We start from the raw sequence: 26,861 nt of genomic DNA, 5'->3' as shown, positions 1-26,861 counted from the left end.
ACGCCTTAGGGCGGAGGTTTGCGACAGGTGACGCAGCCGCCTCGCCGCCGTCACCGGCCGGGACCTAGCGAACTGTACTGTAAGCTCACAATAAACCGAGACTGGGCGCCTCCTGGAGCGCCGAGGGCCCCGCGCGAGGACAGTGTAGTTCTTGGCTGGGGTGGAGTTTCGCCCCTGCACAGAGAAGAGATCAAACTCTGGGACGTACCCGTTATAATCACACATGCAAATTATAAAGTTTTAAAGGTTGAGTATCTCCTAACGTGTCAGGCTGTATGGTGGGCACTTGAACCTAACCGTGGAAAAGTGTCACGGGTTGTTAGAGGGATTAAGAACTGGGCACTGGCATCAGAAAGATCGGAGTTTGAATCCTGGCATCACCACTTAAAGCGGTGTGACTTTGTGTCTATAAAACGATGATAATAGGCCATCGCATAGGATGGGTGTGATAATTAAAGGAAATAATCAATGTGAAGGACTTAGTGATAGGTTGGTTATTGTACAATAACTCATTAGATGCTCACGGTTCTGTGAGACAAGTATTACTATTTCATGTATGAAGAATCAGGCTCAAAAAATTAATTTGCCCAAAGTTTCTTACCTCGTAAGTGGCTGACTCGGTATGCCATCCCAGGTCCTCTGTTAGTGTAGGAATTGCCCTGGCCTAGACCAACCAGCTGATAAAGGATAACAGAGCAAATATTTATACTGATAGTACCTGTGTTTTGGTGGTTCGTCAATGACTTTGGAGTGCTTTAAAAACAAAGATTTCCTGACCGCTTCAGGAACCTCTACAAAATGAGTGCAAATTAAAGTATCTTAAGATGTCATGTAACCAAACACCACCTGTACCCCAATAACCTATGGGGAAAATTTTTTAATTAAAATTAAAAAAAAATAATAATCTTGAGATGCTTCACTGTTACCTAAGGAAGTAGCCATAATTAAAGTGGAGTCCAGCAAAACGTCTTCATGGTATTACCCACAATAGTAGACATACATTGATAATGATGCTGAACCAATGTTGGTGGGGCAATTTTGGGTTATTGCCAAGGATGTATGTCTTGCCTACCTGTCAATGACCCAATCCTGGCAAAACTATAAAGGTAGAACATGAACTGGAGCCCAGTCTTGGAGTTCTGTTGAACACCTCTAAATGGACTATGAGTACATTAGGGTTATTTATTCTTAAGGGGTTTAGGGGTTCTCCTTGCTGGAGACCTATTACTGTAATGGTAGAAAAAAATTTATTAATTTTGTATTCCTGAATGTGAAATCTCAATGTTTATCTCCAGTAAGAGGACACACATTTCACTGATATTAAACAACTCTGTAAAGCTTTACCTTTTTAGAAACTCGGCTATCTTTTTGCATCCACAAATTTCAGGAAAGATAAAGAGAACTAATAGAATTCTAAAAAATAGCTTTCAAAGCTCTCTAACTTCCATCTAACTTCCAAAGCCCAAAGTACTTCTATTTGCCTTGATGGCAGTAAGATCAATCCATTCTAAGACCCATAAGTTATCTCCTTCTGAATTAATAACAGGCTTCCTCATGTATTTGTGAATTACTTCCAATACTAGATGCTACTAATATAAGCTGTTATCACTAATTGCTGCAGGGGACTTCCTTTCCCTTTCCCTTTCCCTTTCCCTTTCCCTTTCCTTTCTCTTTCTCTTTCTTTCTTTTTTAGATTGGCATTCACCATCATCGCTCAGTATTCTCCTGGGATTAGTCACCTTAGAGGGCTTCCCTGTCTGCAGAGCCCTGATCCTTGGGGTCCAGCGTGCAGGGCAGACTCCTCTTTGTACCACATTGCTTCTCTGTACCCGAGGAACCTCCCAGGGTCCCGCAGAGGCTCCCTCTACCTGCCCTGGCCTCCCTCACGAGGGCGGGGGATAAGTAAGGAAGTCTCCTTCTTGTCCCATTTCGCACTCTCAAAGCTGAACGTCTACATAGAAGCTTGGAAATTAGAGGGGAAATTTTGGGGGCATAGGCCTAATAGTTAGATTTTATTTTGGAGATCCCTTGGTCTAATGGGGGAGATAGAGTCTGATGGTGGAGGCAATACTGAGCAGATGGATAAAAATCATTTAGAGGGTCAGATAGAGCAGAGGGAGAACAAAGGAGGGGTCCTTGTGGGGAGTGGGGTCCCTCATGGGGGAAGGCTTGGGAGCGAGAGGTCAGGATGGGTCCAGATGCGCACATCCACATCCCCTTTTTCCATAGGAGATGAACGCCCTGTGAGGCCAGGTGGGCGGTGAGATCAATGTGGAGATGGACGCTGCCCCAGGCGTGGACCTGAGCCGCATCCTGAACGAGATGCATGACCAGTATGAGGAGATGGCAGACAAGAACCGCAAGGATGCCGAGGATTGGTTCTTCAGCAAGGTAGGGGCTGCTGCAGGCCAGAGGTCTCTCTTAGGGGCTGGGGCTCAGGGGCCTTAGCACTGACAGTAAGCCAACAGCCAGGTGTCTTTGAGGTGCCGCCTCCTCCGCAAGCTGCATGGACCACAGGGTCACCCACTGCATCAACAGACCTGGAGCTGAGCTCAAGCTGGGATCTGGTGGGTGGGTGGGGAGGTAGGGAGCCCCCACAGAATAAAGGCAGAGGGTAAAGACCTTGGGAGTCCCCACCTCTCTCTCAAGAAGTCAGGAACTAGCACCAAGAGCCAGGCTACAGGTTCTGGCTGGTTCTCAAGTTTCCGGTCTGTGCGTCCCACATGCAGGGATTAACCATAAAAAGTTAACATTTCAAATGGCATGTTTCTGGGCTTTGGGACGTGGGAAGCTGGTGAGAAGGCACCACTCTCTCCACAGTTAGATTTGGGAGGAGACCTGACTTGGGAGAGGGATCCAGGCTCACACCACCCTGTCCTGTGTCCTGTCTGCAGACAGAGGAGCTGAACTGCGAGGTGGCTACCAACAGCGAGCTGGTGCAGAGCGGCAAGAGCGAGATTCTGGAGCTCCGGTGCACCATGCAGGCCTTGGAGATCGAGCTGCAGTCCCAGCTCAGCATGGTTGGAACAGTCCTGTGCATGGGGGTGGGCCCAGAAGAGGGCACTGACAACCCTCACTGACCCCTGGTCTTCCTGCCCTCCTGCACAAAGCATCCCTGGAGGGCAACCTGGCGGAGACAGAGAACCGCTACTGCATGCAGCTGTCCCAGATCCAGGGGCTGATCAGCAGCGTGGAGGAGCAGCTGGCCCAGCTTGGCTGCGAGATGGAGCAGCAGAACCAGGAATACGAGATCCTCCTGGACGTGAATACGTGGCTGGAGCAGGAGATCGCCACCTACCGCCACCTGCTGGAGGGCGAGGATGCCCAGTGAGTGGGGGAGCCTGGGGTCAGGGCTGGGGGCCTCTTGGCAGGGGTGGGGCTCTCAGACTCACATCTAATTTCCTCTCTGTTTTTTTTTTTTCTTTCTTTCTTTCTTTCTTTCAGGCTGACTCAGTACAAGAAAGAACATAAGCATCTTCGTGGCTGAGGCCTTGGGGATTGGGTGCATGGGACAGGCAGCCCACCTGCACATTGCTGGGGCTGGGTCCCCAGGAGCTCCAGGAGTTGATGGCTGTCCCTCAGCAGGGGTGGGAGAAGTGACCCATTAGCACTGAGGATTGATACTCAAGAAAAGATCAAATGAGAGAGATGCTGTCTGGTCTGATGGGGGTGGGGCAGGGAACTGGTCCTTACCTTGGAGATCCTAGTGTGATGGAGGAGACAGGTCCCAGCTCTGGAGATTGTCATCTGATGGGAAGATAGGAACATGGTCTCATGATCTTTGCTCTTGACAGCCTTTGGATGAGCAAAAGCAGTCCTGTCTCTGGGGACTCTAGCCTGATGGGAAATAGGGACATGGTTCCTTGTCCTCCAAATTCCAGTCTGATGGAGAAGATACGATCCTAGCCCCAGGGTTCCTAGTCTAACAGAGGAGACAGGGGCCTCGTTTTTGTCTTGGCCATCCTAGTCTGATGGGGGAGATGGGAGCAAGTCTATGTCCTGGAGACTGCAGAAAAATGGAGACGGATTTCATGGAGTCTACATGGCTCCTCCCTGGCAGATTACACTGGGTCAGAATCAAATAACCCATCTGGGGAGGCAAGACTCACACAGGGCCACCGGCAGAGGGATGGGATGGGAGGGAGGCGGTGGCAGGGACAGGAGGGATGTGTGTGCAGTGTGATGTCGAGGTGCCAGTGGAGGCACTCACAGCACCTGGGGGAGGACGAAGGAGAGAGCCGGCTCCTGTCCATGAGGGCTAGGGGGCAAGCCAGGGTCTCCTGGCCCCTACCCACTTTAAAGTGCCTGCTTCTCCTGCAGCGGTGACCACCCGTCAGGTGTGTAGCATTGTGGAAGAGGTCCAGGATGGCAAGGTCATCTCCTCCCGCGAGCAGGTCCACCAGACCACCCACTGGGGACTCAGCTTCCCCGGCCAGCCCCCCAACAGGCAGGGAGGCAGCTGCCCCATCTGCCCTGCAGTCTTCAGCCTCTCCAGCCTCAGCCCCCTGCTTCAGTCCCTTCCCCATGCTTCCCTGCCTGATGACAATAAAGATCGTTGACTCAGCTATGAAATGTGTCCTTGTTCTGGCCCCTGAAGTGGGCACTAGGGACAAAAGGGTGAAATGGGAAGGAGTGAGGGTGAGGGGAGATGATGCTTGGATACCCTCTGTTGTTGGCTGGCAGGTCAGGGGTCAGCTTAGAACATCATAAAGAGTAAGTCTGGGGAGAGTTTGGAGTGGGGTGCTCGCATCTCCCAAGGGCTGGAGATTTTCAGGGGGTGGTCCAGGCTGCGCTAGACCCGGGGTGGAGTCGGTGTGTCAGGTATGGTCCTAGGTCGCCACTGCTTGCCCTGTGAGTAGCTCTGTGACCTCGGGAAGTTAGGCAGTCACTTCCCTTCACTGAGCCTTGCTTTCCCATCCATAAATGGATGGGAAGATCTCAGGTGTGGGAGCCTGAATCCTCAGAGATGACTCACTCAATCAGTTGCTCCTCCCATCCTGTGGGCTGTGCCCTCCCCCTAGATGGGGCACAAGGTGATCAAGGGCTGGGATACGCACAAAGGGAGGGTGGGTGGGGAAGGTAGGCTGGGTGGTTGGGGCCCCGACTCCTGTGTGAGTCTCAGAAAATCCCGAAGAGGGGCTCCCATTGCCTCCGCCCTGGGAATGTGAGCGGGAGGCTGGTGTTTTCAGGGAAGGCTACGGACCCCAGGCAGGTATGGGAGAAAGGATGGGGCCTCTCTCAGGGATATTTCCTCACATGGTCAGCTGTTGCTCAGGATGCGGACAGGGCGGAGTGGGGGGCACTGCAGATAGGGTGGCTGTGCCCAGGGAGCAGTGCCACTCTCCCTGGCGGTCTGGATCCTCTTTGGTTCCCCACTAGGGACAGGGGTGGCATGAGGGAGGGTAGAAACTGCCTCTTAGGAAAATGAGAAGGAACAGTCCTGCTCCAGCCACTCCCGGCACCCTCTGAGCACCAGCCCCAGCTCTTGCTGGTGGCAGCAAACGTGGCTGTGGGGAGCAGTCTGTGGGAGGTGAGCCTGACACCTGGAAATCTTCCTTCTAGTAAATCTGGAAACTGCCAGGCGGGTTGGCCTGCTTTCCTGGTTTTCTTCAAGCAGGGGGTTAGTGGGAGGAGGGTGCCTCCACCTCATCACTGCTGGAACTGTGGTGTCTCTGCTGCTGCAGAATCAGACCAGGGCCCCCAAACACCCTCTCTCTCCTGGTGCCTGGAAGCTGGGGGTGGTGCCCAGGCCCAAGGAAAATGGGAGTGACCAGAGCCCTCTGAGCCTGGGTTGGTGGGGGTTTGGGACTGGCAGAGGCCAGGGATGGGGATGGGTACTGACCACTGGGGTATGGGTGACTTTGGGCTGGTCACAGGCCCTCCCTGGACCTCAGAGCTATGACATCCTGGGAGAGTGTTTCTCTCTGCAGGGGAGATGGCTGCCTGGAGTCGGGGACTTGCACCGGCAGCGGCATCTGCACGACTCAAAACAAGGGCAGGCTCTGCTCCGTCAGAGGCTGACGTCTCCCTGTTGTCTGGCAGCAAAGGTGGTGCCATGGAGGGCAGGAGGGAGGCACTGTTTGCACCAGGCCCCCACCACACATCCTGCCACAACCAGAAGAACCAGCCTTGGGCTGCAGATGGCTCATTCTGGAGGGTGACTTCATTTGTCTGAATAGACCCCGGAAGCAGGGAAGGTCTGGGGGAAGGCGCCTTGTTGTGTGGATGGGGACACTGAGGCTCCAAGGAGCAGTGACTCAGCCCTTGTCCCAGAGCCTGAGGGGTCAGTAGTGGAGACGGGCACGGGAGGTGAGTGGGCCCCACTTCCATGCTGGGAAGAGGAGCCAAGCCCCCCTCCTCCCTCACCTCAGGCTCCAGGCAGGGCTATCCCTCCCTCCTGTAGAGACTGGGGTCCACAATTACTGATGGCCCGAGTGAGGAGGGGTCAGAGTGTGGGAAGAACCAGAGACAGCCCCAGACTGTGCCCCTCTGCTGGGGAAGAAGCCCTTCTCCACAAAGTGAGTGGGTGGGAGGCTCAGGAGGCCAGAATGGGGGAGCCCCTGGTGTGCCCAGAGAGCTGAGCCAGTAGAGGCAGTGGCTGCCAGGGGCTGGTGGGGAGACTTGAGTGACTTTGTCCAAGGACCCCAAGTGGGCCCAGGATGCTGGGGACGTGTGCCTGGGCTGGATTGGGGACCCAGCTATGGAACTCATGGAGGGACTCACAGTTCGTCCACATCCACCCTGCCCACTGCACAGAATGGTGCACCCCATCATCAAGGCAGAAGCTGCAGATCTGTGGTTGGATTGTGAAGGGCTATGACAGCCCCACCTTCAGAAGTGGGCGTCAAACATGCAGGAGGGGAGAGGACCCCCAAAGGTGGGCCTGGCACTCACAGATTTCCCCAGATCCCGGAAGCCATCACAGGAGCAGAGCCTGGGCCTGGACATTCGTTCTCCCCCAGGAACCCTGCTCCCTCTGTCTCTCTGCAGGGCCCCAGTACCCCATCGTGGCCTGACTTTAGTGTATTGGGATTGTCTTTACCACCTTCTCCCCCAGAAGACTATGTCTCCAGGGCTTCTCTGTCTTGTTCTTTGAGTCTGAGTGCCCAGAACAGCGCCAGGCACATAGTAGGTGCTTTATAAACACCTGCTCATAAACATAACGCTAGCCACCAGCCTTTGCCAGGTGCTTTATTTATTTGGACTCTAATCCCCTAATATGCCTGTGAGGCAGGGCTGTTATTCCCATTTCCCAGAGAAGGAAACTGAGGCTCAGAGAGGCTGAACGTCCTGCCCAAGGTTTCGCCCCTGCTTGCCCCGATTCCAGGCTGCTCTGTCCTGGCTCAGTGGGGCTCTAATTTTCCTTCCTCCTGTCCTGAAGCCTGTGGCTCTGGCTGGTCCCCTCGGGGCTGGGGGCCCTGCAGCAGCCCCTTCTCTCCCCTCAGCTTCTCTGCCCCCCTCCTCAGCCCCCTAAGCTGCCTCCTGCCTTCCCAGCCTGAGTTGGCTGGGGAGCTTGTTAAACAGCCCCACCAGCAGGCTTGTCCTGAGCGGTGCTGATGCGGGAGTTGGAGCAGGGCTGCGAATCTTCTTGGGGACTCTGATGATCTGTCTGGTTGGAGAATCACTGCAAGCCAAGGCGTGGCATTGGCCAATGGTGTTTCCCGGCCGCCTCAGGTATGCCGTGTTCTCCTGCCTCATGCTTGACATGGGCAGGACGAAGGAGGGAGGAAGGAGGCAGGGTGCGGGGAGGAATCCTCTGCCTGGAGGATGCCCACCGGGCTTCTCTGTGCTCACCAGGCTTAGTGGGCCTGGCTCTTGGCCACCTTGGGGCAGGTGTGCATCATTGGTGCAGAGGAAACGCCTCCTCCTCCTCTGTCAACTCAGATCCTCTAAGGTCCTGCTGGTGCCTCCCTCCGCTAGGACCCTTTCAGGGATCAAGGCCAGGAGGGCAGCCCCCTCCTCTACTGCTGAGGCTCAGCAGGGTAGTGCCTACCCCAGCTGCCTCCTATGGTGTGGGCGTGGCAGGCAAGCCCAGCATCCCAGGGTTTCTAGCCAGGTTCTGTATTTTCCAGTGTTAGTTTTCCCTCCAGGGTCAAATGAAAAGTTCTTCTAAGGTCAGAAACTATGTCGTCATCTCCCTCTTCACCCCCAGACCCTGAGACCTGTGCACGCGGCAGAGGCGTGATCTATGGAGTTGGCTGAGCAGTTTGGCGCGTTGGTCAGCAACTTCCTGCAGCTTCTCAGCCCACGCAGATCCTCAGGTCTGCAGTGCTGGACTTGTGTATAATCCCGCCCTGACATCTCCTGGTATGGGGAACTTGGCGGGGTCAGTGAGCCAATGAGAAAGGGGTGTGTGTGCACGCACACACGGTGGGGGCAGAGTGAAGAGTTCTCAGAGACTCCACTGCGAGAGTCGGTGTGAATCCTGGCTTGGGAGTTAGAGCTGGCTCGAGTCTCTGCTCTCTCACTTTTGTGCTGCTTAACCTGGATAAGGCTTTTGCCCTCTCCGGTTGGGGTATTGATAGCCTTTGGTGACCTTGAGGACCATTTTCAGTTCTGAGGGTGATGGGTCTGTGGTTGGATCGGAACTCCAGGCCCACCCTGACACCTGAACACTGAGGTTTTTGTCCAAGATTCCAGGGTCCCCTTTGCCCCTCTTTGGGGTGGGGGTCAGTGTGGGGAAAAGAAAGAGAGATCAGACTATTACTGTGTCTATATAGAAAGAAGTAGACATAAGAAACTCCATTTTGTTCTGTACTAAGAAAAACTCTTCTGCCTTGAGATGCTGTTAATCTGTAACCCTACCCCTAACCCTGTGCTTGCAGAAACATGTGCTGTGTCGACTCAAGGTTTAATGGCTTTAGGACTATACAGGATGTGCTTTGTTAAACAAATGCTTGAAGGCAGCATGCTTGTTAAAACTCATCACCACTCCCTAATCTCAAGTACCCAGGGACACAAAACACTGCGGAAGGCTGCAGGGACCTCTGCCTAGGAAAGCCGGGAATTGTCCAAGGTTTCTCCCCATGTGGCAGTCTGAAATATGGCCTCGTGGGAGGGAAAGACCTAACCCTCCCCTAGCCCGGCACCTGTAAAAGGTCTGTGCTGAGGAGGATTAGTAAAAGAGGAAGGTCTCTTTGCAGTTGAGATAAGAGGAAGGCATCTGTCTCTTGCTCATCCCTGGGCAATGGAATGTCTCAGTGTAAAACCGGATTGTATATTCCATCTACTGAGACAGGAGAAAACTGCCTTAGGGCTGGAGGTGAGACATGCTGGAGGCAATACTGCTCTTTAATGCACGAGGATATTTATGTATGTGCACATCAAAGCACAGCATCTTTTCCTTAACCTTGTTTATGACACAGAGACATTTGTTCACATGTTTTCCTGCTGACCCTCTCCCCACTATTACCCTACTGTCCTGCCACATCCCCCTCTCCCAGATGGTAGAGATGGTAGAGATAATGAGACACTGATTCCCTTGTCTCCCTGGCTCAAGGCTTGTTGTCCTGGCGCCCTTGGAGGAATCGGCAGGAGTGAGGGGCCTCTGCTGCTCTCTGAGGCTGTCAGTACTTGCAGGGAGGAGCGGAGGCTCTCACAAATGGGTTTGGCTCCTCCAGTGCCCTTGAGGGCCCTGTGAGGGGGAGAACAGGCTACCGTGGAAAGTGGGAGGGGGCTCGTTGGAGGGTCTTGCCCACATCCCCCTCCTGCGTGCACAGCACGTCCAATACACATGCACTGAGTACCTGCCCTGAGGAATGGTGGGCCTCCTGTACTTTCTTAGAGTCCAGGAGGAAGAGGAGGAAGAAAAGGTAAAGAGGGAGACCCAGGTAGTAGGGTTAGGGGTCCTGGGCACTCCCCCAGTATTGACTGCCCCACAGGGTGACTCAGGAGGGGACCTGGTACTGGAGCCCACCTGGGGGTGGCAGGTCCCCATGCTTCCTTGTTAGTTTCTTCATAGAGGCCCGAAGATGATTAAGAACAGTGTCATCCACAAACAAATGGAAGGACATTCCATGCTTATGGATAGGAAGAATCAATATCGTGAAAATGGCCATACTGCACAAGGTAATTTATAGATTCAATGCCATCCCCATCAAGCTACCAATGACTTTCTTCACAGAATTGGAAAAAACTACTTTAAAGTTCATATGGAACCAAAAAAGGGTTCCAAGACAATCCTAAGCCAAAAGAACAAAGCTGGAGGCATCACGCTACCTGACTTCAAATTGTACTACAAGGCTGTAGTAACCAAAACAGCATGGTACTGGTACCAAAACAGATATACAGACCAATGGAACAGAACAGAGCCCTCAGAAATAATACCACACATCTACAACCATCTGATCTTTGACAAACCTGACAAAAACAAGAAATGGGGAAAGGATTCCCTCTTTAATAAATGGTGCTGGGAAAACTGGCTAGCCATATGTAGAAAGCTGAAACTGGATCCCTTCCTTACACCTTATACAAAAATTAATTCAAGATGGATTAAAGACTTAAACATTAGACCTAAAACCATAAAAACCCTAGAAGAAAACCTAGGCAATACCATTCAGGACATAGGCATGGGCAAGGACTTCATGCCTAAAACACCAAAAGCAATGGCAACAAAAGCCAAAATAGACAAATGGGATCTAATTAAACTAAAGAGCTTCTGCACAGCAAAAGAAACTACCATCAGAGTGAACAGGCAACCTACAGAATGGGAGAAAATTTTTGCAATCTACTCATCTGACAAAGGGCTAATATCCAGAGTCTACCAAGAACTCAAACAAATTTACAAGAAAAAAACAAACAACCCCATCAACAAGTGGGCGAAGGATATGAACGGACACTTCTCAAAAGAAGACATTTATGCAGCCAAAGATACATGAAAAAATGCCCAGCATCACTGGCCATCAGAGAAATGCAAATCAAAACCACAATGAGATACTATCTTACACCAGTTAGAATGGCGATCATTAAAGAGTCAGGAAAGGGCAGGTGCTGGAGAGGATGTGGAGAAATAGGAACACTTTTACACGGTTGGCAGGACTGTAAACGAGTTCAACCATTGTGGAAGACAGTGTGGCAATTCTTCAAGGATCTAGAACTAGAAATACCATTTGACCCAGCCATCCCATTACTGGGTATATACCCAAAGGACTATAAATCATGCTGCTATAAAGACACATGCACACGTATGTTTATTGCGGCACTATTCACAATAGCAAAGACTTGGAACCAACCCAAATGTCCATCAATGATAGACTGGATTAAGAAAATGTGGCACAAGGCCAGGCGCGGTGGCTCACGCCTGTAATCCCAGCACTTTGGGAGGCCGAGGCGGGCGGATCACGAGGTCAGGAGATCGAGACCATCCTGGCTAACACGGTGAAACCCCGTCTCTACTAAAAGCAAAAAAAAAAATTAGCTGGGTGAGATGGCGGGCGCCTGTAGTCCCAGCTACTCGGGAGGCTGAGGCAGAATAATGGCGTGAACCCCGGGGGGGCGGAGCCTGCAGTGAGCCGAGATTGCGCCACTGCACTCCAGCCTGGGCTACAGCGAGACTCTGCCTCAGAAAAAAAAAAAAAAAGAAAGAAAGAAAATGTGGCACATATACACCATGGAATACTATGCAGCCATAAAAAAGGATGAGTTCATGTCCTTTATAGGGACATGGATGAAGCTGGAAATCATCATTCTCAGCAAACTATTGCAAGGACAAAAAACCAAACACCACATGTTCTCACTCATAGGTGGGAATTGAACAATGAGAACACTTGGACACAGGGTGGGGAACATCACACACTGGGGCCTGTTGTGGGGTGGGGGGAGGGGGGAGGGATAGCATTAGGAGATATACCTAATGCAAATGACTAGTTAATGGGTGCAGCACACCAACATGACACATGTATACATATGTAACAAACCTGCACGTTGTGCACATGTACCCTAGAACTTAAAGTATAAAAAAAAGAAAAAAAAACAGTGTCATCATCCAGGGCCCAGGTATGGAAGAACTGGTCTCGAAAACGTGCCCACAGGCCAGACCTGGACATCTTCATGTGGCACTCTAGGGACAAGGTGGGCATCAGGCCAGGAGAGTTCCCTGGGAAAAGTCAGAGCCCACACCCCATGGCCACTTCAGTCTCCCACTGGGCAGTGCCAGATCCTTTTGTGGCCACCCTGGGGGTCCAGATGTGCACAGAACGCTGTGGCTGGGGGTGCAGCCTGGGCAGAGAAGTGCTCACCACACTCCTGACTTTCATCTGGGTCATGTGAGGGATGGGCTCGGTGTCACTGTGCCCTGCCCAGCCCACCTGGCCAGACCTCCCTCTGGGCCAGAACAGAGGATCATGAGGACAGTGTGAGGAAGCTGCCCTTAGGCTAGTTGGGGTTTGACCCCAGTGATCCCCAGGCCCCATTGGGCACACGTGGACTTACTCCTCTGAACCTTAAAGGCAGTGCTTGTTATCGGCATCAACATCTGTTCCCCTTCCAGCAAATACATGTCCCACAGGCGCAGGGTGAGCCCAAGACAGATCTGTGGGGAAAGTAGGCATGGGATGACCTGGCCCTTCCAGGCTAGGGCTGGTGGCTCGACCTAACCCGTTGGGGCTTCAGTGACCCTCCCCATGAGGGTCACCCGACCCCTCCAGGAAGCTGAGTCAGACAAAGTCTTGCAGCTTCTTATGGGGGGCACTCATTTCAGTGGAGAGAGGGGCTTCCCCAGGGGCCCCTGGACTTGAGGCTCCCCTGAGCCCTCCCAAGTTGGTCCTGGCCCAGTCTGTCCATGAGGCTGGGCCTGAGCCCCGCCCTCTGCCCTGAGATGAGCTGTCTTGGGCAGAGGGTCCTGCTTGTGTGTCCTGTGGGGATCTGCCTGAGCCTCCTGTGGGCTGGAGGTGAGTTGGACCCCCGGCCTGGGGAAGCAGGACACTGCAGGGCAAGGAGGGTCCCTGAGCCAGGGTCTCCCTGTGCCTTCTTACCCCATCATTCAGCATCCAGAGAAGCCAGCTGAACGAGGAACCCTGTGTGCATAGACCTTCCTTGTCCTAATGGGAGGAACAGAGGTGCTCAGGGCCCCCTGGGCTGCCCTAAAAACCTCCCTCTTCCAGGGCCCTCTGAAGATCCTTCCCCAAGTGCAGAACACTGGCCAGTGTCCCAGGCTCCCCGCAACATCTTCCCCTTTCGGAACTCCTGGTGGACACACTGCTCTTAGCCCTGCTCTGAGGGAGCTGGGCCCCCATCCCTGTGCCTCTGTCTCCTCCAGGGCTGGAAAGGAAACCCAACTCCCAGCCCGTGGGGAACCCGACATCCCAGGTCAGGCCCTGGCTGGGACCCAGCCTGTCACCAGCCCCACGTGGGGCTCCAGCCCCCGCTGCTTCTCCAGCCCCCCAGGATGCAGGGCCTCTGGGGAAGAGCCGAGGGGACCATAAACTCACCAGATGCCACATGGTCTCGGGTTGTGACTTGGGTACCACATGCTCCTGATGGTCTTGGAGCCCCTGGACTGTCCCACCATTTGGGCTGTGGAACCCTGAGAAGCCCTCAGCCCATCATGAAATCAGAGCCCTCTCCCAAGTTGTGGAGCCATCAGCTGGAAGAGCTGGGCAGCTGCAGAGCCCCCCAAACCCCAAGGCCTCCCACCCTTCCATCTGGTAACCCCACCATGTGGCCTTGGCACTGGGGAGGAGGGGTGGGAACATCCCCTGGAGCCTGGCTGGAGGTTCTCCTGGAGGTCTCCTGGGCCAGGGTGCAAAAAGGGCAAGCCTGACTTTGAGGCCACGACAGGGGGCGGCCAGAACAGGGTGGGTGCTGGGCTTCGTGGTCGTCTCCTGGAAGTGGCGTTGGGCCAAGGGACACGGGATGGGGAGATGCTGCCATCTGGGCTTGGCTGGCCCGTTTGTGGGTACCAAGGGAAGCTAGAGCCTGGGCAGCTGAAGGGCAGGAGGACTCTCAGGGAGGGGAGAGTCAGCTGCACAGAATCAGAGCCGGAGGGCGTGGCTCCATGATACCGAGGGCGGCCACGGGGAGGATGCGATGCCCTCTGCTGATGAAGATGACAGGTGTCTGACTTGGGCTCCGGGGGTCAGCCCTGGGCTCCTGTGGGACCCTCAGGAGAGACATCCTAAAGGCTCCCAACAAGCTGGTGACACAAGGAAGGTGTCTTCACTGAAAGCCGAGATCACCTGGCCAGGGTGGCTCTCCCTGGGTCTGACTGCGTGAGGCAGAGACATCCTAAAGATTCTTTGTTCTTTCTTTCCTTTCTTTTTAAAGCAAAGCATAACCTTTTAGATCCAAGTTACTGAAAACTTCATTATGCAAGTTTAATTTACACTTCTCTTTCAAATTGTGTCTTTATTGGGACCATCAATTCTTTTTTTTTTTTTTTTCTGTGACAGAGTCTCTCTCTGTCACCTAGGCTGGAGTGCCGTAGTGTGATCTCGGCTCACTGCAACCTCCTGGGTTCAGGTGATTCTCTTGCCTCAGCCTCCCGAGTAGCTGGGACTCCAGACATGTGCCACCATGCCTGGATAATTTTTTGTATTTTTAGTAGAGACAGGGTTTCACCATGTTGTCCAAGCTTGTCTCAAACTCCTGGCCTCTGGTGATCCACCTGCCTCGGCCTCCCAAAGTGCTGGGATTACAGGCATGAGCCACTGTGACTGGCTTTAATTCTCATTTTATTTAAAGATTCTTTCTTGGCTCTGGAGACCTGTCACACTCCTGACTCTCCTGATTCTCTTTGTGTGTGTGTGTGTGGGGGGCGGTTTACATATTTGCTACATAGGTAAACTCATGTCATGGGGGGTTTGGTGCACTAATGATTTCATCACCCAGGTATTAAGCCTAGCACCCATTAGTTATTTTTCCTGATCCTCCCACTCACCATGGCCTTTCTTATCCTACCCTTCACATTAGTATTTCGACTGCATAGTGAGAGTTCAGGCATAACACATATTGTTAGTCAAATCAGTGATTTATTTATTCATCAAATAGAGATTATGTTTCACTATATGTCAGGCATTGCGATTATCACTGGAGACACACTGGTAACTAACACAGACAGTGGAATATAAAACTGACCAATTCCATCTGCATGACCCTGGGCACGTCATTTCAACTGGGAACATCAATTTACCACCTAGGAAATGTCTAAGACCCTCCCAACTCAACCGATTGATAGAGAAAGTCTTACAAATATATAAACACTGAGATAGAATTATATATTCAAGAAATCATCTTTATTAAAAAGAACACAATGTTAAGAAATACAGACTAGATCAGGAGGCTCATCATGTTATAATCATCATGTGCTAGGATTTGGTTTAAATCAACCAACAAGACATGGTGTGAAGTTGGTTTACAATCTGAGAAGACACTCTAAAAAATCTGCCATGATAGGATTATTGTGAGGATCAAATATAATAAGTTGGGGTACAGGACGTGTCGTGTGTGATACCTAGAGTCAGACTACCTGGATTTGAATCCCTGCTCTGGTAGTCATCAGCTTTATGGCCTTGGGAAAATTGCTTAACCTCTATTTACTTTGGTTTCTTCACCTGTTCTACTGAGAAAGTATAATGGTAACTAAATCATAGGGCTGTTTTGAAGAGTAACAGTTCAAACATGTAAACCCCTGTTATGGAAATTGGCACATGGTGACCACTCAATAAATATTACTTATTGTGAACTAAAATTTGTGTAGTTGCTAATCTATCATTAGCATGAAATAAAAGTTTGTTTTCAAACTCCCACATTGCCTTTATTAAACTATAAATTTCTTGAGAACAAGAAACTAAAATAAAATCAACAGGACATGGTCTAGATTTTTGAAGAGCAAATTACATAGATAACTAATCATAACACACTGCGCTGTAATCACAGAGGTAGAGGATGCCCCTTATCAGAACACTGACTGATTCAGCAGTTTCCATTTCCTTTTCTTGCCATCCGCAACTCACAGAAGCCAGTTCTCAGAAACGGAATCACGAGTATGGAGGGGGTTCCCCTAAGAAGTGAGTGAGGGAATGCAATTCGGGGTATCAACGAGAGCTGGGAGGCAGAGGGTGGGGTAAGAAGGAGGCATTGCCTGTGATGTAGGTTTCTAATGAAACAAGTGGCAGAGATACCTTTATTTAGAATTGGTAGCAATATGGGAAGATACGTGGATGCCAAAGCTCTGGTGAAACCTACCATAGCCCCTGATCTTGTCTCTGCTTCTCCTCCCTCAAGACTGGCACTAGCCATCATTGGGGTGGGATGGAAACAGAGCCCATGTGTATTAAAAGACCTAACTCTGCAGACATTTAGGAAGGACAGAGTTCCAAAGGCATGGTCGCACTTGCTTTTGTCCTCCGCTGTTCTCCAGCATTAAGCGTGTCAACTCTAACGCCATTGGGGGGATTTCAAGGCCTGCCCTAGTTTGGTCCCAATTTAGCTTTATCATCCATATTCGCCCCCACTGCTCTGCAGCTCCACTGAAGCACCCCCTCTTTCCTCTGAGCCCACAGTGGCATACCCAGGATTCTGCCTCAGCTGGGCCTCCACTACCCACCCCTATATAGATGCCTAAATCCCGGGTAGTTATGCAGACACAACTAAAGTTCCATCCCTTCCATGAACCCTTCCCCAACCCTCTGGTGGAAGGTCACTTCTTCCCCTCATGGGGTTCTGAACTTTCATTTATTTTTCTACTAAGAGTCTTAGCGCTTTCTGCTAAATGCTACAATTACCTGTTCAGATACTCTACCTGCCCCCACGAGACCAGGGGCATCTCAGAAACAAAGATCATTAAAACCAACTAAATCTATTTCTCATTATAAAATGAGGTATGCTGATTGACTGTGATAGAATAAAATAATAAAGTATGGAAAATTTTTAAAAAGCATATGGATCTGGCAGAGAAGATAGAGACCCTTCCACACCACTGAAATTATGTATTGAAAAGAACAAGGAAAAAACTGCTTCAGTTGGCATGATTTATGTAAGTATAGTATAGGATCCTTAAAATAGTTCAAAGAAATGGAAAATCAAGACTTCATTTTGGCAAAGGCCACTGAACAGAAACTTTAGCATATTTATCAATAATTTCTTTCAGATAGCCGGGCGCGGTGGCTCATGCTTGTAATCCCAGCACTTTGGGAGGCCGAGGCGGATGGATCACGAGGTCAGGAGATCGAGACCACGGTGAAACCCCGTCTCTACTAAAAATACAAAAAATTAGCCGGGTGTGCTGGCGGGTGCCTGTAGTCCCAGCTACTCGGAGAGGCTGAGGCAGGAGAATGGCGTGAACCCGGGAGGCGGAGCTTGCAGTGAGCCGAGACTGCGCCACTGCACTCCAGCCTGGGCGACAGAGCAAGACTCCGTCTCAAAATAAATAAATAAATAAATAATAATTTCTTTCAGATTAAACAACTGACCACAACCCACTTTTCAACCAGTGATGTTCTAAGTTAAATTAAAAAAATTAAATTAAAACAAAATTAGTTCATAAATTTGTGGGCTGACCAAGAAGATAATAAAATCTCACTAAATAAAATGAGAAAAATTCAGAAAAATAAAAAAAAATAAATCACCCATGGACCTATTACACAAATATAAGCACTATTCATTCTTTAAAGCATATATTTCCAAGCATTTTTATTTTTTCCATGCCTAGGGTTGGCATGGAATATATATATATATATTTGTACAATTCTTCAAATTTTGTAGAATTTGTATAATGTTGTATCTTGCTTTTTTTTTAACCACTGATGTTATAAGCATATTTATGCTACTTCATTGATTTTAGGGACTTAATAATAAATGATCTAGTGGATATATCATAATTTCTCATTCCTTGATAGAGAAAAATTTAGCTTTGCTTGTTTTAGAGTTATAAATGATGCTGGGTCAGGTATCTTTATGTTTGAAGATGGCTCCATATTTGGGTTGCTTCCACAGAACTCTTTCCTAGAAATGTTTTTTCTAGGTTAATGGCTACAAATATTTCTAGGCACCTGACATACTGACACCCACTTCTAAAGCATTTTTATCATCCACAACTAGCATTTAACACAGCGCCCTACTCACTCCGTGACTAATAAATAAATGACTGAAACGTGACCTCATGCTTTCTATTCCTCCAGCTTTCATTGAGTTCCTTTCCTCTGAGAGCAGTGGGTGTTGTCCAGCCCTCCACAGCAGCAGCCCATCGTCGACCCTATCCCTGTGGTTAGAGCGGCTGAGGAAGCAGAACTGCAGCTCTGTGGAAAGGAATGGGGCTGGAGAGTTCATGCAAGGACCAGTTTTTTATTTTTATTTTTTTATTTTATTTTATTTTTTGGTGGGGGGACGGAGTTTCACTCTTGTTGTCCAGGCTGGAGTGCAATGGCATGATCTCGGCTCACCACAACCTCCGTCTCCTGGGTTCAAGCAATTCTCCTGCCTCAGCCTCCCGAGTAGCTGGGATTACAGGCATGTGCCACAATGCCCGGCTAATTTTGTATTTTTAGTAGAGTGGGTTTTTCCATCTTGGTCAGGTTGGTCTTGAACTCCTGACCTCAGGTGATCTGCCACCTCGGCCTCCCAAAGTGCTGGGATTACAGGCATGAACCATCCTGCCCCAGCCGCATAGACCAGTTCTTATGAGAAGGGATCAGCTAAGAACAGCCTTGGGTCGACACACACGCCTCTTCACACTCACAGGAGAAACCATTTCCCCATGAAGCTAGAGATGAAACCATTTCCCCATGAAGCTAGAATAGCTCAGAGATGCTATTCTTGGCTATCCTGAGCCCCCGTGGTCAGCAGGGACCCTGAGTTGTGCAACACTCAGCATGACAGCATCACTATGCTTAACAATTTCCCTCCTCACCCCCAGATTCCATTTCCCCATCCTCCAGGGCTGCCTATAAAGAGAAGGAAAGATGGCTTCAGACTTCAGAAGGACACAGGCAGCACAGAGTGGTCAGTCCCTTCTTGGCTCTGCCGACACTCGAGCCCAGATTGCATCACCTGCTCAGAATCATTCAGGTCTCCACTGCTGCCCTTGCTGTCCTCCTCTGCACTGTGGCTCTCTGCAACCAGGTCTTCTCTGTACCACGTGAGTCCGAGTTGTCATTGTGGGTATCACCACTCTCTGGCCATGGTTAGACCACATCAGTCTTTTCTTGTGGCCTGGGAGCCCCCAAGAGAAAAAAGAGAACTTCTTAAAGGGCTGACAAACATCTTGGTCTTTCTCTTCAAGACTTTTATTTTTATCTCTAGAAGGGGTCTTAGCCCTCCTAGTCTCCAGGTATGAGAAGCTAGGTAGGGGCAGGGGAGTTACAGTCCCTTGTACAGATAGAAAAACAGGGTTCAGAACAAATCAGTTTGCAAGAGGCAGAATCCAGGGCTGGTTACTTCCCAGTGGGATCTGTTGTTCACTCTCCAGCTCACCCTAGGTCTGTCCCTTGGATGTCTTATGAGAGATGTCCAAGACTTCTCTTAGGCTGGGGTATGACTTCTTGAACCAGACAAAATTCCCTGAAGAGAGCTGAGATAAGAGAACAGTCCGTCCAGGTATCTGGATCACACAGAGAAACAGAGAACCCACCATGTAGAGTCAAGGAGAAAGAAGGATATAGACAGAAACAAAGAGACATTTCTCGGCAAAAACGCCCAAATGCCTCCCAGTCACTTGGTCTGAGCAAGCCTGCCTTCCTCACCTGCTCGGGGATCAGAAGCTGACTGGCCTTTTCTTCTGAGCTGTGACTCAGGCTCATTCTCTGCCTTTCTCCGCAGTTGCTGCCGACACGCCGACCGCCTGCTGCTTCAGCTACATCTCCCGGCAGATTCCACACAATTTCACAGCTGACTACTTTGAGACCAGCAGCCAGTGCTCCAAGCCCAGTGTCATGTAAGTGCCAGTCTTCCTGCCCACCTCTAGGGAGGTAGGGAGGGTTGGGGTGGGGGCAGAGACAGGCCAGAAGGCCATCCTGGAAAGGCTCAGTCTTCCAGAGCCACGGCTCTGAGGTGTGACCTGACTTGGGGCTGGAGTGGGGCAGGTGTTACAGAGTCAGGAAGGGTTGCACCAGCCCAGAGGAAAGGGACAGGAAGAAGGAGGCAGCAGGGCCACTCCCCCGAGTCCCTGAGAGAAGCTCTCTAGACGGAGATAGGCAGGGGGCCCCTGAGAGAGGAGCAGGCCCTGAGCTGCCCAGCACAGACAGTGGGATGGTGGGGCCATGGTGGGCCCAGGATTCCCCTGCTGGATTCCCCAGTGCTTAACCCTTCCTCCCTTCTCCACAGCTTCGTAACCAAGAGAGGCCGGCAGGTCTGTGCTGACCCCAGTGAGGAGTGGGTCCAGAAATACATCAGTGACCTGGAGCTGAGTGCCTGACCGGTCCAGAAGCTTCGAGGCCCAGTGACCTCGGTGGGCCCAGTGGGGAGTAGGAGCCTGAGCCTTGGGAACATCCCTGTGACCTCCACAGCTACCTCTTCTATGGACTGGTTGTTGCCAAACAGCCACACTGTGGGACTCTCCTTAACTTAAATTTTAATTTATTTATACTATTTAGTTTTTGTAATTTATTTTCGATTTCACAGTGTGTTTGTGATTGTTTGCTCCGAGAGATCCCCCTGTCCTCTCCCCCTTCCCTCACACTGTGTTTGGTGACAACCGAGTGGCTATCATCGGCCTGCTGTAGGCAGTCATGGTACCAAAGCCACCAGACCGACAAATGTATATCGGCTGCTTTTGTTCAGGACTGTGATCGGCCTGGGGAAATAATAAAGATGCTCTTTTAAAAGGTAAACCAGTATTGAGTTTGGTTTTGTTTTTCTGGCAAATCAAAATCACTGGTTAAGAGGAATCATAGGCAAAGATTAGGAAGAGGTGAAATGGAGGGAAATTGGGGGAGATGGGGCGGACTACCACAGAGTTAACCACTTTACAACAGAGACACAGTTCTGGAACACTGAAACTACGAATATGTTATAACTCAAATCATAATATGCATACTCTAGGATAATTCACTACTTGAATGGACACCATTAAGCAGAGTATTCTGTAGTGCATATTTATGATGAATCAAGCTGTTAATAGCAATTACTTACATTGTTGAGGCTTACTCCTACTGAGTGCTTTTTTTTTTTTTTTTTTTGAGACGGAGTCTCACTCTGTTGCCCAGGCTGGAGTGCAGTGGCGCAATCTCAGCTCACTGCAAGCTCGGCCTCCTGGGTTCACGCCATTCTCCTGCCTCAGTCTCTCCAAGTAGCTGGGACTACAGGCGCCCGCCACCACGCCCGGCTAATTTTTTTTGTATTTTTAGTAGAGATGCAGTTTCACCGTGGTCTCGATCTCCTGACCTCGTGATCCGCCCGCCTCGGCCTCCCAAAGTGCTGGGATTACAAGCGTGAGCCACCGCGCCCGGCCTCAGACATCGATTTCTAACCAAGTAATCATAGTTAACATTACCAATAGCAATGGCATAAATTGATATCATGTACTTCCTAATATGATGCACTAAGAAGATTACAATCTCATTTCTCTTGTAATCCCGGCAACAATACAACTGAAATCGCATCATAAGGTAACATCAGACAAACCCAAATGATTGTCTTCTACTCTTTAAAAATATTAAGATTGTGAGGGGGCACAGTGTCTCACCCCTGTAATCCCAGCACTTTGAGAGGCTGAGGTGGGCAAATCGCTTGAGGCCAGGAGTTCAAGACTAGCCTGGCAAACATGGTGAAACCCTGTCTCAACTAACAAAAAATTAAAAATTAAAAATTAAACAGGTGTGGTGGTGGGCACCTGTAATCCCAGCTACTTGGGAAGCTGAGGCAGAAGAAGTTTCAGTGAGGTGAGATTGCACCACTGTACTCCAGCCTGGACAACAGAGCAAGACTCCATCTCAAATATATATATATATATATACATATAAAGATTGTAAGAAAGGAGGAAGAAAAATGGAGGAACTCTTCTAGATCTAAGAAGACTAAAAAGCAGGGCCATGTCATCTGCAGCGGAGAATTAGATGCCACTTGAGAAACAATTTCTAATATACTGGATGCTAGGCACCAAGTGACCAGGCAGTTACAGCTGCCCATCACCAGCTGTATTCTGTCATATCCACCAAGTCATAAGGTCAAGTGTGCCTAGCAACAACTCACAATAAGATGGCAATGGATATACCCTGAAGCTACATGATCAGAAGGTCAAAACTCCACATCATCCATCACTGTTGTACTAATGACATTCCTAAGTGTACATCTATAGCCATATGACCCCATATGATCCCGTAGGACCAGCTTAGAGGGGAGGAAAAAGCCTGAGCTTGGTTCATGGATATGAAGGTCTGTACATGTGTGTAGGTAAACAGAAGGATGATAGCTACAATACAGCTTATTTGAAGAGCATCCTGAAAAACAGTGGTGAGAAAAAAATCCTCCCCATGGGAAGAATTCTGGATGGTCATCTTCCTTGTGTGGAAAAAGAAGTGGCTTACGACTAGAATATATATGAACTCATAGGTAGTGGCTTGACAGAGTCTGACAGGTGAGAAGAAAGATGGGTAGATCAGGTACAAAGAGGACTAGGAGTAGAGGCATGTGAATGAATAAGTGGGGTGGGCACAAAGTGTGAAGATCTTTGATGCACATGTTAACTCCCACTAGCAAGGTACTACATAACCAAATAGAGAAAAAGACTCAGCCAGTTGACAGCATCTGGCCTCTAACACTGGCCACCCCAGTGCTGGCATAGTGGCCACATGACTGAAATGGCTATGGTAACAAGGATGGAGATAATTCATAGGCCCAACAGCATGGTCTCCTATTTATATAGATTGATCTGGATATTGCCTTGGTTGAATGTCCAACCTGGCAAGCAACAGAGACCAGAGGCCAATGTCGAGCCTCCAAGATGACACCATCTCGCAAGCAGACCCACTGGCACATAAGGTATCAAGTTGACTGCATTGGACCTACTTCTACTGAAGGAGTACAGATCCATTATGCTAGGAATCAATACTTATTTGGATATGCAATTGTTTTTCCTGCATCACCATCTGAGGACTTATGGAGTTCAAATCCACTGATACAGGATCCCACATAACATTGCACCAGACCAGGTAACCCATTTTATAGTAAAGCAGGTATGATATTAGGCCCCTGATCACAGGACCAACTGATCACATTACCTACCAAACCATCCAGAAGCTGCCAGCTGATAGAACCTTGAAATGGCCTGTTGAAAGCATAATCAAAGCACCAGCTTTGAGATATGATCCTCTATGATGAAGTATATACTTTAAATCAAACATCTTCATTGTCTCCCCAGTAGGAACAATACATGGATCTGGGAATCAAGGATTTGAAGCAGCAGTGGCCAAGTTATTATTTCTCCCCTTGACTCACTTGGGGACACTTATGCTTTTGTTCCACATCTGAACTCTATAAATAGTTTAAAAGGCCTGGTTTCCAAAAGGGAAACACTTCCACTAGGGGCACAGCAAGTCCTATTGAACTATAAACTACAGATGGTGCCTGGCAACTTTGGGCTCCTTTTGCCAAGAAACCAGCAAGCAAAGATCTCACCATCTTAGAAAGGGTCATTGACCCTGATCATCAGGAGCAAATAGGGCTGCTGCCTCCTCAGTACTCCTTGATACAATTTTGATTATAAAAATCACAGAAACATCAGAAAGGCATAGAGGCCTTTCAGACCCCTCAAGGATGAAGGTCTTTGTCACACCACCAGAAAAGCCACTGAGACCAACAGAAGAGCCAGCCAAGGGTGAGGAGAATACGAAATGGATGATGGTGGAGGAAGAAGATGAGTATCAGTTGCAGTTCGAAGGCCAACTGCAGCATCAGGTGTTGTAGTTTATCTCACTAACCTTACTCTACTGAGTTTCATCCAAGAAAAGAGGTCTATCAGAATCCTGGAGGAGCTATTCTCAGAAAGCATACAAAGCAGCGGATCAAGCAAAAAAACAAACAAAAAAAAGAGTGTATTGTCATGGGTACTATACTGTGCCATCCAATTTTCCTTTAAGGACTGAAGGGCAATGAACTGAGGGAAGTCACAGGTAAACAGTAAAAAATTGAGGCTCTCTTCCAATAGCCCAAAGGGAATTGAATCATGCCAACAACCACTGAGCGAGCTTAGAAGCAAATCCTCCTCCACTTGACCCTTCAGATAAGACTGCAGCCCTGGCCAACCCCTGACACTTCTGTAGAAAATCGATCGACTATAAATGTGTGAGTTTATTTTTGAACTGCCTATTCTCTTACATTGGTCTATGTGTCTGTATTTGTACCAGCTGATTTGATTACTATAGCTTTGTAGTATATTTTGAAGTTAGATAATGTGATGCCTCTAGGTTTGTTCTTCTCATTCAAGATCCCTTTGGCTATTCAGGGGCCTTTGTAGTTTCATACAAATTGTTTTTTCTATTTCTGTGAAAAATGTCATTGGAGTTTTGATAGGGATTGCACTGAATCTGCAGATCACTTTGGGTAACATGGACATTTTAACAATATTAATTCTTCCAATCTATGAACATGAATATTATTCTATTTATTTGTGTCTTTTTTAATTCCTTTCATCAATATTTTATATTTTTCAGCATACAAGTCTTTTGCCTCCTTGGCTAAATTTCTTTCTAAGTATATATATATTTTTTGTAGCTATGTGGATGGAATTGTTTTCTTAATTTCTTTTTCAGATGGTTTGCTATTAGTGTATAGAAATGCTACTGATTTTTGTATGTTAATTTCATATTCTGGAACTTTACTGAATTTGCTTATTAGTTATAACATATGTTTTAAATTTAAAAACAATAAAATGAATTATGAAGCATTTGCAACAGAAGGTGGGACAATACAAAAATATTCTCTCCCCTTTTTCAGAGCCAATGCAGTGATCATGTGTGGGCAGGAGAAGACATTCTAAATGCTTACTGCCCTCTTTCCATGTCTAGAGCTGTTAGGTAGGATAAGAGAGGTCCATTTTTAAAGTGACATGCAACAAATTAAAGAAAACAATGATTCTAAAGCTTTGTGCTTTGAGAGGAGGAAACCAGAGCAGATGGTTTTTTGTTTGGCAAAAATCCCTAAATAGGGCTTTTGGTTTAGAAAGGGGAAATACCACAACCTCTCAAACTCCACTTTCAACACACACACACACACACACACACAACACACACACACACACACAGAGTCTGAAGGAATGAGTTGAGGAAGAAAAAGTAAACTTTTGTTGTTGTTGTTGTTGTTTGTTTGTTTTGAGACAGAGTTTCACTCTTGTCGCCCAGGCTGGAGTGCAATGGCGCCATCTCGACTCACTGCAACCTCCACCTCCCAGGTTCAAGTGATTCTCCTGCCTCAGCCACCAAAGTAGCTGGGGCTACAGGCACCCGCCACCATGCCCAGCTAATTTTTTGTATTATTCTAGAGACGGGGTTTCACCATGTTGGCCAGGCTGGTCTCGACCTCCTGACCTCAGATGATCCACTTGTCTTGGCCTCCTAAAGTGCTGGGATTGCAGGTGTGAGCCACAGCACCCAGCCATAAAATTGGTTTTTAAAGTTAAGTAAAGGGAATTTGGAGCTTTTGAATGAAAGCCTAGAAGGGAGGGGAGCCACTCTGGTTTCTGTAAAAGGAGGAGGAGCAGAGAAGCATCTTGGAGAAAAGATCCAGTCCACATCACATGGAATTGAGTTAAGTTCTGAGAAAGAGGCATGGGTGGGGAGATGCTATGGAGAATGCAGATTGTGGAGAAGTGATGGGTAGTACATAGTGCAGATGGCAAAGGGAAATAACTCCAGGACTTTTGTAAAAACAGGGAATAAAGAGTTGGAGCAGTAGCTGGAAGAAACACGTGAAGTAACAGGGCTTCTTTTTTTAATGGGTGATATTGCTGTATATCTGTATGCTGATTGAAGTGTTCTGATAGAAAGGAAAAAATAAACATGGGTAAGCATTAATTAGAGGAGTAAAATCCTTAAGTAGGAGAGAGAAAACGGGACCTAGCACATGAAGAGAGAGTTTGTCCTTAGATGTTCATCCATTCATTGTAACCTGACAGAAGGCAGATTCCATGGTTGCCAATACTGGTAGAATGATGGACTTGGGAGTGGAAAGATAAAAAAAAAAAAAAAAAAAAAAGAGCTTTTCTATTTTCTCAGTGAAATAAGGAGCCAAGTTATCAGCTAAGGGTGAGGAGAAGGAAGGTGGCTTGAGAAAGGTTGAGAAGAGAAATAGCCACTTTAGAGAGTAAGGGAGTGAACAAACTAGAGAAATATAATAGGATTGTCGGGCAGAGCTGGAGGCCCATGTAAAGTTTGTGTTTATGAATTTAAAATGAGACCTATTGGCATGGTTGTGAGTTTCTCTTTTTTTTTCCAGCCACATTCAGTTCCTCAGGTGCAGGCATAAGGAAGGCAGATGGTACCGGGGATGAGTTTGGCTAGCAAACACTATCGAAGGACAGAAGGACAAGGGAGTTGAATATATGCAAAGGAACAACATCAATGATGGGTCATGGAATTGTAGTGGATGCAGAAAAAAATTTTTGGCACTATGTAAACCCAGCATCAAGTATGCAAATTCAGTCTTATTGACCTGGAAGTCCTTGCTTGCTTCTGTATGCCAATGCTTCTCAAACTTGAGGATGCACAAGAACTATCTGGAAACTTTGTCATAAATGCAGAATTCTGGGCCATACTTAACAATTCTGGAGCACAACACTTGTTTTTGAAATAAGCAGATAGGTAATAGTAACAGAAGGAGGGGGTCTGTGGCCCTTTCTATGAAAAATATTGTACTGCAGATGTTTTATGTGAAAGTGCTTTTATTTATTTGTTTGTTTATTTATTTATTTATTTATTTATTGAGATGGAGTCTCA

General features: G+C 48.6%; 2 protein-coding genes and 1 pseudogene across 2 annotated transcripts; 2 read left to right on the top strand and 1 right to left on the bottom strand.

The window, feature by feature from the left end:
• Positions 1-1,485: 1,485 nt before the first annotated feature.
• LOC129462926 (keratin, type I cytoskeletal 17-like) lies at positions 1,486-4,597 on the top strand (annotated as a pseudogene).
• Positions 4,598-8,974: 4,377 nt separating this feature from the next.
• LOC129462925 (putative TBC1 domain family member 29) lies at positions 8,975-14,112 on the bottom strand. The gene is made up of 6 exons (XM_055243413.2): positions 14,001-14,112; positions 13,654-13,922; positions 12,972-13,037; positions 12,430-12,529; positions 9,917-9,965; positions 8,975-9,634 (listed from the first exon to the last, which is right to left on the bottom strand). Exons 1-6 carry the CDS (start codon positions 14,110-14,112, stop codon positions 9,409-9,411), a joined length of 822 nt encoding a protein of 273 aa, XP_055099388.1. The 3' UTR covers positions 8,975-9,408.
• A 2,029-nt stretch (positions 14,113-16,141) lies between these two features.
• Positions 16,142-20,762, top strand: LOC129462924 (uncharacterized). Its single transcript, XM_055243412.2, has 5 exons — positions 16,142-16,243; positions 18,117-18,201; positions 18,851-19,072; positions 19,753-19,867; positions 20,257-20,762. Exons 1-5 carry the CDS (start codon positions 16,142-16,144, stop codon positions 20,345-20,347), a joined length of 615 nt encoding a protein of 204 aa, XP_055099387.1. The 3' UTR covers positions 20,348-20,762.
• Positions 20,763-26,861: the final 6,099 nt, after the last annotated feature.

This window comes from Symphalangus syndactylus, chromosome 14 (genome assembly GCF_028878055.3).
Source record: "Symphalangus syndactylus isolate Jambi chromosome 14, NHGRI_mSymSyn1-v2.1_pri, whole genome shotgun sequence".
Taxonomy (NCBI): Eukaryota; Metazoa; Chordata; class Mammalia; order Primates; family Hylobatidae; genus Symphalangus; species Symphalangus syndactylus.
Note: the sequence above shows the minus strand (reverse complement) of the source record. Positions and strands in the feature narration are given on the sequence as shown.